General features: G+C 46.3%; 1 protein-coding gene and 1 non-coding gene across 2 annotated transcripts; one reads left to right on the forward strand and one right to left on the reverse strand.

Moving 5' to 3' along the window:
- Nucleotides 1-7720: 7720 nt before the first annotated feature.
- Nucleotides 7721-17374, reverse strand: Was (WASP actin nucleation promoting factor). The gene is made up of 12 exons (XM_027433339.2): nucleotides 17194-17374; nucleotides 16733-16873; nucleotides 15902-15988; nucleotides 15692-15794; nucleotides 15541-15582; nucleotides 15396-15449; nucleotides 13975-14149; nucleotides 12852-12894; nucleotides 12515-12668; nucleotides 11721-12178; nucleotides 11405-11519; nucleotides 7721-7960 (listed from the first exon to the last, which is right to left on the reverse strand). The coding sequence occupies exons 1-12, from the start codon at nucleotides 17323-17325 to the stop codon at nucleotides 7905-7907; spliced, it is 1560 nt and encodes a 519-aa protein (XP_027289140.1). The 5' UTR covers nucleotides 17326-17374; the 3' UTR covers nucleotides 7721-7904.
- LOC113837763 lies at nucleotides 9605-9709 on the forward strand. Its single transcript, XR_003488479.1, has one exon. It is a non-coding gene; the product is annotated as a U6 spliceosomal RNA (small nuclear RNA).
- Nucleotides 17375-18272: the final 898 nt, after the last annotated feature.

Consider the following 18272-nt stretch of genomic DNA (forward strand, 5'->3'; position numbering starts at 1 on the left):
GGTGATGGTGGTGTAGGCCTTTAATCCCAGCACTCGGGAGGCAGAGGCAGGCGGATCTCTGTAAGTCAAGGCCAGTCTGGTCTACAGAGCGAGTTCTAGGCCAGCCAGGGCTGTTACAATGAGAAATCCTGTCTCAAAAATCAAAATAATAATAATATTAATAATAACAATAATAAAAATAAATATAATATGTTTAATTGGGACCCAAAGTAGAAGGGACTAAGTGGCAGGACTGAATCATCAAAGACAAGGTGATTGTAGTTATTATAATGGGCAGCACAGACAAAGCAATGTCCAGAATGGCCTGACCTGTAATAGTCAGCACAGGCAAAATGAATTCTTTGGTGACAGAACACATATGGACCTTTGGTCCTGGCTAATCAATCACGGTGTTTCCAGGCATGAAATAGATACAAATGCCTACTGCATTTTTGTTTGATCTGAATAATGGAAAAAAATTCTCAAAAAAATGAAAGAAAGGCTACCTTAGATGATGGCAAAAGGGAATCTCAGCCCATGAGTCAATTCACAGACTTGATCCAGTTTGTACACCCAGTACCCCTTGAATGAGGAGATGGCCAGATTCCCTTGAGGAAGGCCCTTGCTAAAATACCCAAGAGTTTACCATGAGCCTTTCTCTAGTCTTTCTCCAGAGGAAACTGTAGCCTTTTTTGCAAGAGTAACTGTACACTGGGAGAAAGGAAACTTTTTTGGGTTTTTTGTTTGTTTGTTTTTCTTTTGTTTTGTTTTTAAGACAGGGTTTCTCTGTGTAGCTCTGACTGTCCTGGAACTCTTATTGTAGACCAGGCTGGCCTTGGACTCACAGAGATCCACTTGCCTCTGCCTCTGGAGTGCTGGGATTAAAGTCATGGGCCACCACCACCTGGCAGGACACAGACGTTCTAGGATCTATTGCATACTAGTTCAGAATTGACACAGATTCTAGGAGACCCCAAGAAGCGCTGTAGCCCTCCAGTTAAAGTAGGGGCTTATGGAGGTCAGGTGATTGATGGAGTTTTGGCTGAAGTCTGACTTTCAGCAGGTCCAGTGGGTCCCAGGACTCATCCTGTGGTTATTTCCCCAGTCCCAGAAAGTATAATTGGGATACATACACTTAGAAGTTGGCAGAATTCTGACACTGGTTCCACAACCTGGGGAGTGAGGGCTATTATGGTTGGAAATGATAAAGGGAACCCTTTGGAATTGCTTCTAACAGGGAGAATCGTGAATCAAAAACAGTATGGCATCCCTGGAGGAACTGCAGAAATTAGTGCCACCACCAAGTACTTGAAAGATGCAGGGGTGGAGGTTGCCACCGTATCTCCCTTTAACTCTCCTATCTGGCCAGTGCAAAAGACAGATGGATCACGGAGAATGAGAGTTGCCTATCAAAAACTCAATCAAATGGTGACTCCAATTGCAGCTGCTGTACCAGATGTGGTGTCCTTATTTGAGCAGATTAACACATCTCCTGGTGCATGGTATGCAGCTATTGATGTAGTAAATGCCTTTTTCTCCGTACCTGCCCATGAAGACCACCAGAAGCGATTTGCTTTCCATTGTCAAGGCCAGCAGTATAAAACTACAAAGTTTTACCTCAAGGATATAGTAACTCTCCAGTCCTGTGTCATGACTTAGTTAGAAGGGATCTTGATCCTCCGGCTCTTCCACAAAATATCACATTGGTGACATTATCTGATTGGACCAAGTGAGCAGGAGGTAGCAGCCACTTTGGACTTGTTGGTAACACATATGCACATCAGAGGATGGGAAATGAATCCAATCAAAATTCAAGGGCCTTCTATCTTGGTGAAATTTCTAGGGGTCCAGAAGTGTAGGGCACACAGAGATATTCCTTCTTTCTCTCTCTCTGTCTCTCTCGCTCTCTCTCTCTCTCTCTCTTTTTTTTTTTTTTTTGGTTTTTCAAGATAGGGTTTCTCTGTGCAACAGCCCTGGCTGTCCTGGAACTCACTTTGTAGACCAGGCTGGCCTCCAACTCACAGAGCTCCACCTGCCTCTGCCTCTGCCACTGTAGTGCTGGGATTAAAGGCATGCACCATGACCGTCCAGTGAGATATTCCTTCTAAGATGAAGGATAAATTATTGCACGTGGCTCCTCCTACCATCAAGAAAGAAGTACACATTTAGTGGGCTTTTGGATTCTGGAAACAGCACATGCCTTACTTAGGCCCATTACTCCTGCCCATATACCAAGTGACTTGGAAAACTGTTGATTTTGAATAGGGCCTGGTACAGGAGAAGGATTTTCAATGGGTCTAGGCTGCTGTGCAGGCTGCTCTACCACTTGGCCCATAAGCTCCAGCAGACTCTATGGTACTTGAGGTGTCAATGGAAGCTAGGGATGTTGTTCTGAGCCTTTGACAAGCCCCTATAGGAGAATCACAGAAGAGACCTTTGGGATTTTGGAACAAGGCTCTATCATCATTTGCAGACAACTATTCTACCTTTGAGAGACAGTTCTTGGCCTAAAAGTGTTGCTTCCAGAAGGAAGAGCACTCCTGCTGGGAGCCACAACAAACGTTCCATTGAACTGGAAGCGCAGACTCCCCCCTGGCCACTTTTGGCTTCTAACACCCTTAAACCAATGGGCTATAAAAGGAATAACAGTGTTAGGAGGGGTGATTGATCCAGATTACCAAGAGGAAATTGGATTGCTTCTCCACAATGGAGGTAAGAAAGATTCTGTCTGGAGTGCAGGAGATCCTTTAGGGCGTCTCTTGGCGCTATCATGTCCTGTGATTAAAGCCAATGGGAAACTACAACAGACTAATCCAGGCAGGATGACAGCGGGCACAGACCCATCAGGAATGAAGTTATGGGTCACTCACTTCTACTGAAAAAAAGGGCTGCTGGAAAAGAGCCAAGACCTCCTGGGATTCTTTTTTTTTCCCTGTGGCAGGGGGCTGGGGTGTTTCTAGACAGGGTTTCTCTGTGTAACAGCCCTGGCTGTCCTAGAACTCACTTTGTAGATCAGGCTGACCTTGAATTCACAGACATCCACCTGCCTCTGCCTCTTAATTGCTGGGACTAAAGGCATGTTCCACTACCGCCTGAATCAATCTGCTTTTTTATAGCACTCAGGACTACCAGCCCAGGGCTGACACCACCCCACATGGGCTAGGTCATCTCACATAGATCACTAATTAAGAAAATACCTTATAGATTTGCCTACAACCCAATCTTATGAAGGCACTTTTCTCAAATCCCTCATCTCAGATATACTTTAACTTGTCCAGCTGTAAGTTGGCTAGTCTGAAGTTCCATCAGCCTCTGCTTGCTCTGAGTGGGAAGTCAACAGCATTAATTTCTACCACATAATCCTCTCCATTTATCCCTAGAATAGTAAATGGGTTCTCTTCTGTCTCCCTGGCAAGCAGGAGTCCACAAGACCAGTCTAATCCAGACCAATGGATTATGATGTGACCCCTGACTATCTAGATGTGGACAGAAGGCATAGGGTTCTATGCATGGTGGGCAGCAACCCTTGACACAACATAAACAGCATAGTAAAAGGTAGGTGTAGCCGGGCATTGGTGGCGCATGCCTTTAATCCCAGCACTCGGGAGGCAGAGGAAGGCAGATCTCTGTGAGTTCGAGACCAGCCTGGTCTACAAGAGCTAGTTCCAGGACAGCCACCAAAGCCGCAAAGAAACCCTGTCTCGAAGAAAAAAACAACAACAACAACAAAAAAACAAAAAACAAAAACCGTAGGTGTAGAGCAGGTCATGGGGCGCATGCCTTTAATTCCAGCACTTGGGAGGTAGATCTCTGAGATGGAGGCCAGCCTGGTCTACAGAGTGAATTCCAGGACAGCCAGGGCTGTTACACAGAGGAATTCTGTCTCCAAAAGCCAATAAATAAATACATAAACACATAAATAAATAAGATAATAATAAGGTAGGTATAGTGAGGCCTAGATTCTGGAGCCTGATCACATGGGTTCAAATCCTGGCTCCAACATTTATTGAAGGTCTTCACACATCCACTGTATTGTGTTACTCTGGGCAACTTCTTCATTTGATAAAGGACTTTGGCACGGTCATCTCCTGCCAATATGTTTCCAATATACTACTCTTTCAGGAGAACTCAAAAAGAAGGACCATCTGCTATTACCTCCAGTGACTATTTGTTCTTTCTGCCTAAAGAAGCACCTACTATGTCTATGGTTTTGCCCAGTGATGACACCAAGGCAAAGTTTTATCCATGTAAAGGCACATAGGTCAGACCTACTTTAATGTAAATCTCATATTAGAATATAACATATATCTGGGCGGTGGTGGATCACGCCTTTAATCCCAGCACTCAGGAGGCAGAGGCAGGTGAATCTCTGTGAGTTCGAGGTCAGCCTGGTCTACACAATGAGTTCCAGGACAGCCAGAGCTGTTACACAGAGAAACCCTGTCTGGAAAACAAAAAAGAAAAAAAATGAAACAAAACAAAAACCCTGAGGAAACTGATGCCCAGAGTTCAAACAACCTGCTTGGTCAATTTCACTTTCTTCCATTTCTCTCCTTATCTTTCTTTTTCTCTGTGCTGAGATCAAACATAGGGCTTCATATACACTAGATAAGCACTGGACCACTGAGCTACTAGTTCCTAGACCAATCCTTTTAGCCCAGGTCTGGGCCTGTTCAAGTTAGGCTCCCTGACATGGAGAGACTGAGCTTTGGAAAGTCTCTTCATAGACAAAGGGGTCCCAAAACACTAGATTTCTAATATTTGCATGGACAACTGTGAGGGAGAATAGGTGGTACTGACAGGCTCTTTCTAAACCCACTACCCATCTGCCTATCTCAAGACCTGGGCAGGGTGGTGATGAAGAAACATTGAAGAATTTAGGGAACCCTCAGATCGGCTCCTTCTCTAGCTTGGGGCAGACTTTCCCTTCTCCAGCAAACTTCCTAAGGGTGAATGCATACCCACTCCCACTGTGTGTTTGCCTCCTCCATCTCCCAATCCTCTCTTACCCCACTTTCCACTCCATTCTTTTACTGATCTTGCAGACTGAAGAAACCTGACGTCTCTGGATTCCTGCTCCCAATACACTTCTTTTGCTTGGAGTGGCAGAATTGACTATGAGGAGCCAGGGCTATAGTTTGGGGTAAAGCACTTGGCTAGCATGATGGGGTCTTGTGTTTGATCCCCAATATCACACAAGAACAAATGACCATGAGCAAGTCTCCTGGCCTTTCTAGACTTGTTTTTCCTCAGCATTAACTTCTTGCCTCCTCAGGGAGGTAATAAAGATCTTGAATCTACCAGATTTCAGAAACGAGGAGGGGCAGGGGCTTCAGTTGTAGGCTTTAATATGTAAACATTTCTAATTGCTCCCTTGGAAATAGTTTTAAACACAAGGGACAGTTCTGGATTACATTTTTATTCTTTCTGGAAAAAAAGTCCCAAAGCAGGGGCAGTGAGTTCTTGGTTGATAACCTGTAATACTGCTATTGTCCATGCGTACGTAGGCTGGGGTGAGGCATCTTGTCTGTAGTCTTGAGAGGATGGATCTCTGTGTGTTCTGGGAACTGAACAGAGGTAAAATTCTACCGTTGAGAAGGTGGTCCTGCCATTCAGACTCAGAATCCTGATTGTGTGTGTGTGTGTGTGTGTGTGTGTGTGTGTGAGAGAGAGAGAGAGAGAGAGAGAGAGAGAGAGAGAGAGACAGAGAGACAGAGACAGAGACACAAAGAGACAAAGAGACAAAGACAGATTGACAGCGACACAGAGAGAGACTGCCCATTGTGAGCTTCAGTTCTCATTCTAACAATCTGAAAAATAATCAAAAGCCAGGCATGGTGGCATAGACCTATAACCCCAGCACTTGATAGACAGAGGCAGGAGGATCAAGAGTTCAAGGCAGGCTGGATGCAAGCCCAAGAAGCTCAAGAGAGCTGCATGAAACCCTGTCTCAAAACAACAAACTAGCAAGAAGATAGAGGGGGTGGGAAAGATTACGTGTGTAAATAAAGAAATTCCTACTGGTTATCCACACTCATTCTCCCTCATAACAAGCTTCTCACCTCAGGACTTTTACATGGACCACTCCCATGCCGGGAAGGGAATGCTCTTTCCCCTACATTTTCCCTATCTAACCCTGTCTTCTTTCAGATCCTGCACACCTGCCACCCCTTCCAAACTGGACTTCCCAGCTTGCTCCTTGGGAATGTTGTCCTTTATCATAGACTCAGCACTCCACAGCACAGACCACGACTTGTAAATATCTTTCTTGGTTCTTGTCTCTCATCTCCTGGCCCCTATAGTAATCTCTGGCAGTTAATGCTTGTTTCAAGACAAAAGGCACAGGAAATAAATACAAGCTAATGACTGGGGAGCTGGCTCTAACAGTATGGTGCCTGCCATATAAACTTTGATCCAAGCACCCATGTAAAATCCAGGTTCATAATTCTTCGTTTAGAGGTGGGACCCTGTGAGATTCTTCCCACCATAGCATGTCAATTGGTATTGGTTAGACAGCTAAAATAATATTGTTGAGCTATCTTGAATATTGCTTCCCTTTCATTTCTAGGAGACTTGGTAACAATAAGAAAGAAAAAGAGGGTCGGGTGATTCAGAGCAAGTTCCAGGACAGGACAGGCTCCAAAGCTACACAGAAACCTTGTCTCAAAAAACCAAAAAAAGGAAAAAGAAAAGGCCATGGATTGTAAGCTCATGGAAGGGGTTGGACAGAAAGAAAGAGGAGAATAATGTGATTATATTTTAACTTAAAATACATTTAAAAAGCCGGGCGGTGGTGGCTCATGCCTTTAGTCCCAGCACTTGGGAGGCGGAGGCAGGTGGATCTCTGTGAGTTGGAGACCAGTCTGGTCTACAAGAGCTAGTTCCAGGACAGCCTCCAAAGCCACAGAGAAACCCTGTCTCAAAAAACCAAAAATTAAAAAATTAAAAAATAAATAAATACTTAACTCAAAAAGGGGGGCACATGCCTTTAATCCCAGCAGGAGTCAGAGGCATGTGGATCTCTGTGAGTTCCAGCCAGCGTGGTCTGCAGAGCAAGTTTCAGGACAGACTCCAAAGCTACAGAGAAACCTTGTCTCTGGTGGGGCGGGAACACATCAGAGAACTGGAGAAGGTAGGGGCAGGAGAGTCCCTGAAGCTTGCTAATCAACCAGTCTAGTTCAATTGGTGACCTTCAGGCTCAGGGGGAGACCCTGTCTCAAAAATAAAGGAGGATAATGGCTGTGTAGATAGAAGTGCATACTGTTTTCCAAGAGATCTCTAGTTTGGTTGCCAACACATATGTCATTGGGTAGCTCACAACCACCTGCAACTAGAGCTTCCAGGGAAAGCCAACTCCTGGAGCCTCCACGGGCACCTACACAAACATGCACAGGAACACTCATTAATGTAATTTAAAAATAAATCTAGCCAGGCATGGTGGCGCTTGGGAAACAGAGGCAGATAGATCTCTCTCTTGTGAGTTCAGTCCAGGCTGGTCTACATAGCAAGTTCCAGGCCAATGAGGGCTACATAGAGAGACTCTTATCTCCAACAATGACAATAAAACAACAATCTTAACAAAACAAAGAACAATTGAAGGCGGTATCCAACACCAACCTCTGGCCTACACATATACCTCTGTTTGTCTCTCTGTCTGCCTGTCTCTCTCTGTGTCTCTACAGAAGCAACTGTGGGGGAAAGAAGCCCAAATCACACATTTGGATTCAAACAAATGCAGACCTTGGAGACACAAAGATTTCTTTTATTCTTTTTAAATCCCTGAGTGAGGAGAACTGAAACCTTTTGTTTAAGATGGGATTCTGAGCGTAGGTAGGGTGGAAGGGCATCTGGATGGCAGAGTGAGCACAAAGTGATCGAAGAGTGAGATCGAAGGGTGAGACTGGCCTGCCGGAAGGAACATGGCTTTAGTCATCCCATTCATCATCTTCTTCATCCTCCCCGGTCTGATCCTCCCCTTCATCTGGAGGAAAAAAGATTCAGGTTATGACTCAGGATAAGAAAGTACGTTCAAAGGCCCTGAGACAGTTCCTATGGCCCAGGAGGTAAAGACTCAGCCCTGGGGCACCGAAGTTTTCTGCTGAAGGCACACCTTGGGCAAAACAGGGATTTGGGTAAGGAGTATTCTAGCTGGAGTTCAAGTCCATGCAGTATTGAAAAAAAAGTTAGGCTTTAATCCCAGTACTCTGGAGGCAGAGGCAAGTGGATTTTTGTGAGTTTGAGCCCAGGCTGTTCTACACAAAGAGTTCCAGGATGTCAGGGCTACATAACTAAGCGAGAACCTGCCTTAAAAACAACAAAAAAACGTTAATGGTGGGGCTGGAGAGATGGCTCAGCAGTTAAGAGTACTGGCTGCTCTTCTAAAGGACCCAGGTTCAATTCCCAGTTTCCACATGGCAACTCACAATTGTCAGTAACTTCAGTTCCAGGGGATCTGACACCCTCACACAGACATACATACAGACAAAATACCAATTTTATTTAAAAATAAAAATAAATCATTTTGCCAGGCGTTGGTGGCGCACACCTTTAATCCCAGCACTCTGGAGGCAGAGGCAGGTGGATCGCTGTGAGTTCAAGGCCAGCCTGGTCTCCAGAGCGAGTGCCAGGAAAGGCTCCAAAGCTACCCAGAGAAACCCTGTCTCAAAAAAACCAAAAAATAAAATAACAAATAAATAAATAAATCATTTTAAAAATGTTAATGAGCTGGGCAGTGGTGGCTCATGCCTTTAGTCCCAACACTCAGGAGTCAGAGGCAGGCAGATTTCTGTGAGTTTGAGGCCAGCCTGGTCTACAAAGTGAGTTCCAGGACTTCCAGGGTTACACAGAGAAACCATGTCTTGAAAAACCAAATACATAAATAAATATAAAAAGGGGTGTCATGATGGCTCGGTGGGTAAAAGCACCTCCCTCTGAACCTAGCAACCTGAGTTTGATCCCTGTGACTCATAAAGTGGAAGGAGAGAACTGAACCCCATACACATGTGGTCCTCAGATGACTATGTGTGTACCAGCATACAGAAACACAAATACAAAATAAATAAATGCAAAAATGCACATGGCTAGGGATGTGGCTCAGTGGGTAGAACGCTTATCTCGTATTAAAGAAGCATTGGGTTTGATTCCCATCAAACTTGGAGTGGTGGTACACACTTATTATCCCAGCCCTGGGGAGATGGAGGCAGGAAACTCAAAAATGCGGAAGCTCGACATCAAATATGTAGCTTGCCACAAGCAATAATCATCACTTGTTGTCAGTCTGGATATTCATGATAACCCCTATGTTTAAACATTAGCAACAGTGGGGTAATTTATTATTGTTTCTTAGTGAATTAATGCTAATATTGTTGATTCAGAATGAACCTAATGAAAAACATTGTCAAATGATGAGATTTGTTAAAATATTAACACATAATGGATTCCATTAATCTTGTAGACATACTCGGGTTAATATTAACATTATTGTGAAGTTGCAGTTAATGGCATTACTGATAATCTGTTCTCAACCTATTAGAAATAGGCCAAGATTAGTATTACCCTCGAATACTGGGTTAATGGCAGTATAATTGGCACATTCAGTTCTTAACATAATTGTAAAGAGGCTAGCTTACTGCCCAATAGCACATACAGAGCATATGGAATGGTACAGAGAAGATTAGCATGGCCCCTGTACAATGATGATACAAAAATTCATAAAGAGTTCCATATTTTTGCACAAAAAGACGAGGTTATGATATTATCATACCAGTTGATGTGACTCTGAACTGTTGGACTTAATGTTAATATTATTGCCAAAGAAGGAGGTTTCTGTTTTTTAAATTATGTCTTTGTGTGTGAGCCAATGTACAAGTGTGGAAGTCAGAGAATCACTTGTGGGAAACAGTTCTCTACTTCCAACACATGAATGCTGGATGTCAGTTGAACTCAGGTCATTGAGCTAGGCAGCTGCTGCTTTTACCAACCCTCTAGCCTCTTGCTTTCTTATTTTCTGAAACAGGCTCTATGTAGCCTTAGCTAGCCTTGAACTCTCTGTAGACCAGGCTGGCCTCAAACTCATAGAAATTTGCCTGCCTCTGCTTCCCAAGTGTTGGGATTAAAAGCATTCGCCACCACACCAGCCCGGCAAAGATGGAGTTCTTCTTTTTCAAGTTTATTATTTAATGTATGAATGTTTGCCTGCATGTAGGTTTGTGCATCAGGTACATGCCTGGCGCCTGTGGAGGCCAGAGGAGGCTGCTGAATCCCTAAGAACTAGAGTTATAGATAGTTGTGAGGTGTTGTGCTGGGAGTTGACCCCGTGTTCTTTGGAAGAGCAGTCACTGATCTTAACCAAAGATGGAGTATCTTCACATAGTGAGGTAGTGTCATCTAACCGTGTCCTCTGAGTTGGAGATTGAAACGTTCCATCTGGCATGGAAGCTCCTTAAGCCAGAAGATAAACAATTCGAAATAGCTTCAAGGAGTCCCTGAAACTGACCAGACTCACCAGGCCCCTTCCTCTCAGCAGAAGCAATAAAGACTACTGTGAGTCATTCTCACACAAGCCAACCTCAAAAGAGACTCTGAGACCAGATCAGCTGCCTGGAAGCAGAAACCAGCTGAGCTGCCTGGGAGAGGCTTAGACCAACTGAGTCACTTAGAAAGGACACTCTCCAATCTGATGAGCTGCCTGCAGGCTGTACAGTGCACTCCAGGCTCCCAGCTTTGTGAGCTGTCACCCATGCTGGAGTGGGCTTTGATCCTGTTGCTGTCTTTGAGTCATATCTGTTCCTGTAAGTAACCCTTCACCCATAATCCAGTAAGTAACCTCAATAAAACTCACTGGTTCATCATGTTGGACCTTGGTGGTATCTGTACTTTGGTCTGTCATGGGCCCCCTATCTAGGGTGAGTAGATAAATGTTGTGTGCTGTGTCTTCCCACGAAAAGTCTTGTCACACAACACATACCACTGAATGTATGTGGTTAATATTCATATTGTGGGCCTACCCTGGCATATGTTAATATTATTATCAAAGATACACTTCATTGTATTACTCTTGCCTGATGACTTGATGTCATCAACATGCTGAGGATGGCACCAGTCCCAACCTGGCTTTCCAAAGGGAAATTCATGTTAATACTGCTATCCACAGATGGGTGAATGTAGGTTTTTGTTTTCACTGCTGGAAATGGAACCTAAAGCCTAAAGTGTGCCAGGCAAGTGCATTGCCACTAAGCTACATCTCCAGCGTCTTCTGTCAACTGCCGTTTTTTCCTGACTCAGCTGCCCTTGAATTCAAGACCCTTCTTCCTCAACTTTCCCATCACTGGGTTTACTGGCATATACCACGACCTGGGCCTCTAGTGTCACCATTAGTGTCACCTGGAGCTGTTTTAGGGTCACAATTATGGCAGAATGGGCTCACCTGAAGAATGGATGACTCTACTTCTCTTCTGCATCACATGCATCAGGGCACCCACTAGGCCCTCTGACCTCTGAGGTGGTGGTTGCTGTACTGAGTTTTCTATAGCGGCAGGGGTCTGCACCAAGAGATTGGGGCACAGAAGGCTCAAGACTGTGAGAAGAACATTTCTCCTGCCCTTTCTTCCATTCTTCTCTCACCCACTCCAATCCCTTTCAAAGGACCACACCAATCTCCAACTTATCACTGGATCCCCAAAGTCTGGCACGCTCGTCATTCTCAACCATGACCCCCAATTATCTATCCTGCCCATCTTTACCTTGTTCAGCTGAATTCCCTGCCGGATTTGATCCAAAAGTGCACCCCGGCCTCCACCAGGTGCTGGTCCCCCGGCAGACACCGAAGTAGGAGGGGGTGGAGGAAGGGCTGGCCCACTTCCAGTGCAGGGTGGAGGTGGTGGTGGTGGAGGTGGCGGCGGGGGTGGCACTGATGGTCCCCCAGCTCCAGGGAGTGGAGGAGGTGGCGGTCCAGATCTTCCGGTGGCTGGAGGAGGTGGTGGTGGAGGGCCCCCTCGGCCTGGGGGTGGGGGCCCCCGAGGTGTTGGTGGGGGTGGGGCACCCCCCACAGGTACAGGGGGCAGTGGACCACTACGGCCCTTATTACTCCCCACAACAGGAGGTCGCAGGGGTTGGCTCCCTCCTCCTCCTCCTCCTCCTCCTCCTCCTCCTCCTCCTCCTCCTCCTCCTCTGCAAGGTGGCGGTGGTGGTGGCAGTGGCTCTATACAGGGGGAAAATAACAATAAGTCTGATAATTTTCACTGGATTTGTAAGCTTCATTATTTTCTATTTTTGGCTTTTCAGGACAGAGTTTCTCAGCAAGCTCTTGCTGTCCCAGAACTCACTTTAGACCAGACTGGCCTCTAACTTTGAGATCCACCTGCCTCTGCCTCTCCATTAAAGACATGCGCCATCACTGCGCCAGACTTCACTTTTTCTTTTTCGTAACCTAGGTACCCCAACTGATAAGACTCTTGATTCTTTTCCATGAAAAACTGAGTGATTTGGGTGCACTTCTAGGGTTAACAACCCTCAGGACAGAGGAAAGGGAGCTTACCCTGGCGCCTCATCTCCTGCCGGACAGCCTCCAGCCCACCCTGGTCCTCAATGAAGTCATAGATAAGCTTGGAAGTCTCTGCATCAGTGAGCTGGGCCTCGCTGATTCCCGCCCTGGAGAAGAGGCTCCGCAGATCTGGGTCAAGGTTGTTCACCTGCGCCAGTGGGAAAAGGGCAGCGCAGGGTTGCAAGAATAAAGCAAATTAGGAAGGGGCACAGATTATCACCAAATGCATCACAGGGAGGGATCCAAGAAGGCTGTGAGAAGGTCTGGGTCTGAGAGTGGGGTTTGAGCCTTGGTCTCCAAAGCAGAGTCCAGGGGTCTTTGAGCTACTCACGTCAAATCCATTCTGGGGATCCCAGCCCACGTGGCTGACATGTCTAGGGAAGGGAAGGGGTATCAGTAAAGCCCCAGGGTCTTCCCTCACCTGGCAAAGCTCTCTTGCCCTCACCTTCCCAGAGGGGCTCTGAGGGGCTGAACAAGTGGGCAAGTGTGAGCAGGAGTTTGCAAAATTAGAAAAGTGCAGTTTGTGAGGCCAATGTGTTCACTTGCTCCTCTTCTCACCATCCGCCCATCTGATCCTGTGTCTACCCTGGTCCACATCCATCCATCAGACCACACATGTGTCCATGCTTCTGTCCCTCTGCCCATCTGCTCACCTCCATATGTTTACAAATTTGCCCACCAATTTCTCTTTCGTCATATTGTCTACCCATCTATCATGTATTCACCTTTTCTTCCTTCCTCTCTTCTGCCCTTCCCTCCTCCTCCTCTTTCCCTTCCCCGACTTTCTTTCTTATCTAAATTGTTTTGTTTTGTTTCTTTTTCAAGACAGGGTTTCTCTGTGTAATAGCTCTGGCTGTCCTGGAACTCACTCTGGAGACCATTCTGGCCTTGAACTCACAGAGATCCACTTGCCTCTGCCTCCCAAGTGCTGGGATTAAAGGTGTGTGTCATCACTGCATGGCTCCTGAGTTGTTTTTTGAGACAGCATCTCTTGGAACCTAGGGTGGCTTCTAACATTCTAAGCAGTTGAACTGACTTTGAAGCCTTGGCCTTAATGCCGCTATCTCAAAAGTTCTGGGATTATAGTAGTGCCCTACTGCACTTGGCAATCCATTTGCATCTCTACATTGTATTTCACACTTGTGTTCACTTATAAACTACCCATTCACCCACTTGACTATCTATCCCTATCCACTTTGTCTGAGAACCAATCAACCCACATATCAATAACCTGCCTATATCTCATCCACTTGCCCACTTACCACTGACTCATCTATTCCTCCAACCATTCACCTACCCATTTGTTCTTCAACCCATTAATTAGTTAACTCATCCATCCATTCACCTAACCCATCCACCCATTTGCCCATCCTTCCATGTGCTCAGCTATACACCTGTTCACATACTTTCCCACCCACTGGGATCTTTGGGCTCACAGAGGGAAAAGTTCTCACTTGAATCCACTTGGTGCACCGATATCAGCTTTACTGATCTTCTTTTTCCCTGAACGTTTCTTATCAGCCGGGCCAGGGCCAGGTGCAGGGAGCCCACGGTATCGTGAACTTGTGATATCAGGGTTCTGAATGTCGACTGTCACAAGTCCTAGAGATAGTGGACTACCTGATGGGCCTATGGAGAGAATAGTGTGAATGAACCACTGATCAACTTACCTACTAGCTAAAGCACAGGGGCAAGAAATAGAAAGACTATTGAAGAAGGAATGTATGTGCTTGATGGTCATGGAGGAAATGAATGACAGAAGTCTTGACAAGGCCTATGAAGAGGTGGATGGGTCCCCAAAATTATTCAGTCACTGATTCATATATGCTTATCATTCAGGTAGTGACTCATTCATTCTCTGGCTGGTAGGCTAAATGGCTTATTAAGTTATTTATTTGTTTGATTATTTAATCTTCCCTGGGTAGAATATTACATTCTTTAATCTCATTTTTGTGATTTAATTTTGTATATGGGGTATATGATATAAATGTGTGTGGATGTGCATGCATGCATAGCACATTGTGGAGGTTGGAAGACAACTTTATTTTTTTTTAATTTTTTTTCTTTTTGGTGGCTGGAGAGACAGCTGTGGGTGCTGGGAACCAAACTCTTATATTTTGGGTTGTGAGCCTAGCCTTTAACGGCTGAGCCATCTCTCCAGCCCTATTTTTTTAATTTTTAATTTTATTTTATATATTTTTTTTGGCTTTTCGAGACAGGGTTTCTCTGTGTAGCTTTGGAGCCTATCCTGGCACTCGCTCTGGAGACCAGGCTGGCCTCGAACTCACAGAGATCCGCCTGCCTCTGCCTCTCAAGTGCTGGGGTTAAGGGCGTGCGCCACCAACGCCCAGCCTAGAAGACAATTTTAAAGAGTAGGTTCTCTTCTATCTTTGTGTGGATTCTGGGGATAGGACTCAGGTCTCCAGGTTCAGTGACAAGTGCTGAGCCAGCTCACTACCTCTCATTTCTTTTTTTCACTATCCATTTACATACCCATTCATTAATTCACTGGACCATCCATTCATTACTTGAATACAAGTAAGTATTCACCCATTTACCCAAATACCCACTCACTTATTTATCTATAATCTATCATCAGTTCATCTTCCAATTTACTCCTCTATCTGCTGCCAATCCATCAACATGCTCGGCTATCCACTCATCCACCCATCCACCTAGCCAGCCATCCACCTCTTTACAAATTTAGGCATTCATGCAACTATTCATTCATCTAACTCCTCACCGTCTCTCCAGGGACATGAAAAGCACCACTCGTTGGAGGCCAGCCTGGTCTCCAGAGGGAGTACCAGGATAGACTCCAAAGCTACACAGAGAAACCCTGTCTAGAAAAAAAAGAAAGAAAACCACCACTCACCACCCTGGTCTCCGCCTGGATGTGGGGGCAGAGGTGGGAGGCCTCCTCTTCTCTCTGGGAAAATGGAAGAAGTTAAGATGTTACATTGTTGCCACAGGTTTCTGGCTTAGTTCCTTATAACAGCTACATGAACTGGAGGACTCACCTTCATTGGTTGGTGCTGGTGGCGGTGGTAGCTGGCGTCTTTCTGTGGTTGAATAGGTAGACTGAGAGTCAGAACCACAAGAGGGGCTCTTCCAGCCTCACCTCACATGTCTAACTTATCTCCCCAACCCCCACCAAGGGCTTCTCCTTACCTCCACTTTGCCTCTGATTCCTTTTTTGTATCTTCTCCTGCACCAAAGCCCTGAAGGCCTGGGCTTCACTCTCGTCCGAAAAGTTCAGTCCTACTTGGCAGTCCTATATATGCCTTGGGGTCAGCAAACTTCTAGCACTCCCTACCCCCCAGGCTTTCTCCTGGCCTCCCCACACCCCAACTGCAGCCCAAGGCTAGGCTGCTCACTTACATCTCCAGCAAAGGTGTGGAAGAAGGGAGTGGGAGTGAAGTAGACCAGCTGTGAGTACAGCTCCTGTTCCCAGAGTAGCCGACCAGCCTGGAGAGGGGCAGGGTGGGGGACATGCTGGCATGCAGGCACTGTGGGTGGCAGACTTTTGTTTTCTGATCAGGGAGTGTGGTGTCCAGATTTGGTGTCCTAGAGTCTTATTTAGAGATCGTCAGCTCAATAGCAGAATTTGGGGTCTAGGTGTCTGGTATGGGGGATTGGGAGAGAGTCTTAGAAGCTGACACTGATGTGAGAGATCTAGGTCTGGGATTTGAGGACCATTTGTAGGAGTTGAGGGCTCAACGCCGTGAATTTAAGATTCTAGGCCTACAGGCCGGGCGTTGGTGGCTCATGCCTTTAATCCCAGCACTCGAGAGGCAGAGGCAGGCGGATCTCTGTGAGTTCTAAGCCAGCCTGGTCTCCAGAGCAAGTGCCAGGATAGGCTCCAAAGCTACACAGAGAAACCCTGTCTCGAAAAACAAACAAAAAACAAAACAAACAAACAAAAAAAGATTCTAGGCCTACAAATATTCACCATGTTGGATTCAGAACAGATTTGAGGCTTCGGCTCAGGTAGAAATGTGGTGTTTCAGGGGAGTTTGTGGAGCTGATCAGGACCCTGGCATGGGCCTTCTGAATTCAGTCATCTAGGACTCCAATGAGAAAACACAATTTGGGATTTGTATTGGTCTTTGGCTCTGGAGTTCTGATGGGAAAAAGGGCTTGAGGCTACGGACAAAAACTGGTTTTGCAGGTTGGAGACTAGCTTTTCTGTCCAGTGGGGCATTGGGTCACCTGAAGGCCATAGAGGCGAATGAAGTAGGACTTCTGAGGGTTATCCTTCACGAAGCACACAGCCCCGCAGTGTTCCATGGTCCAGTGCTCAGCTCCAGGGGGCAGTGCCAGGTACAGCTGAACAACTGCAGTGGCCAGTGTCTAGGATGGGACAGCAGGGGGTCACTGGAGTCTGTGCACGGGTAACCAGGCCTGGCCCCTGCCTGCTTGAGGCTGTCATGAGCTTGGGGGAAAGAGCTATAGCCAGGAGGAAGGTAGATATCAAGATAGTCCTGGGATCCACAAACTGTGGTAAGTGGATGCTGGGAGAGGAGATGGGGGAAAGGGAAAAGAGGGATGATGGGAAGAAGAAGGAGCAGGGATGTATGGGTAAGAGGAGAAGGCAAAAGGGGGAAGAAGAGGTAGAGAGGAAGACGAGGAAAGGGAGGGAGACTGGGAGGACCAGGAGATCCCCAACTCACCCAGCATTTTCGGCCAAGCAGCTCAAAGAGTCGCTGGTTCTCATGGTCCTGGAGGAGGTTGGAAGGAATGTTCTGCTGAACTGCTGGTCCCCCTCGACCCCCAGGCCTGCCTCCTACAGGGCCACCACTCATGGTGCCTTCTGCCCTAGTCCTCTTCGGCTAAGCTCTGGGTGCAGGGTAAGAAGAGGAACTTCCGCAGTGAGCAAGGGAACAGGAAGTGCAATAAACCACAAGGGAAACAAGTCCTCCAGGGGCCCCCAGAGGGCCTGTCCTCCTCGGTAGAACTGACTGGGGCCATCCTCCATTTGCCTAGCTAGAACCATGTTTGTAATGAGCTCAGGGATCCTTTCTTCCTTTTCTTTCTCTTCCCCCCTCTCTGTCCCTCTCTCTGTCTCTCTCTTGCCATTTCCTTCTGACAAGCTCAGATCTCGCTCTAGTTGGTGCTGAGAGCTAAGCCATCTGCAGCACTTCTACAGGGTTCGCTGCTCAGAGTAGTCACAAGGCTGTGTCATCTCCTTCTTCCCTAAAGCACCAGTCTGGCCTGGGGTTGAGTCCAAGGCTCCAGGTGCTGAAGGGTCATTGCATTACAGCTTTTCCTTGCAATGGCGCAGTGACCCCATCTCCAGCCTTGAACATCGCCAACAACATATAAGCCCATGGCTTACTTCCTCATCATTTACCCTTGCCTCCTGTAGCTCCCTCTTTACTTTCTTCTGATCAACCTCATTCTGTTTTGTTTTGTTTTTTGTTTTGTTTTTCGAGACAGGGTTTCTCTGTGTAGCTTTGGAGCCTATCCTGGCACTTGCTCTGGAGACCAGGCTGGCCTCGAACTCACTGAGATCTACCTGCCTTTGCCTCCCAAGTGCTGGGACTAAAGGCGTGTGCCACCAATGCCCAGCCAACTTCATTCTGGAAGGAAGGACTTCACAGTATAAATAAATTCTAAAACAACATCTTGATTGCTTTTTTAATATTTGTTTTATTTTTATAATGTATTTAACTTTATTTTAATGTGCATTGCTGTGAAGGTGTCAGATCCCCTGGAACTTGATAGTTTCCAGTTGCCATGTGGATGCTGG

The sequence above is a fragment of the Cricetulus griseus genome, chromosome X (genome assembly GCF_003668045.3).
Source record: "Cricetulus griseus strain 17A/GY chromosome X, alternate assembly CriGri-PICRH-1.0, whole genome shotgun sequence".
Classification (NCBI taxonomy): domain Eukaryota; kingdom Metazoa; phylum Chordata; class Mammalia; order Rodentia; family Cricetidae; genus Cricetulus; species Cricetulus griseus.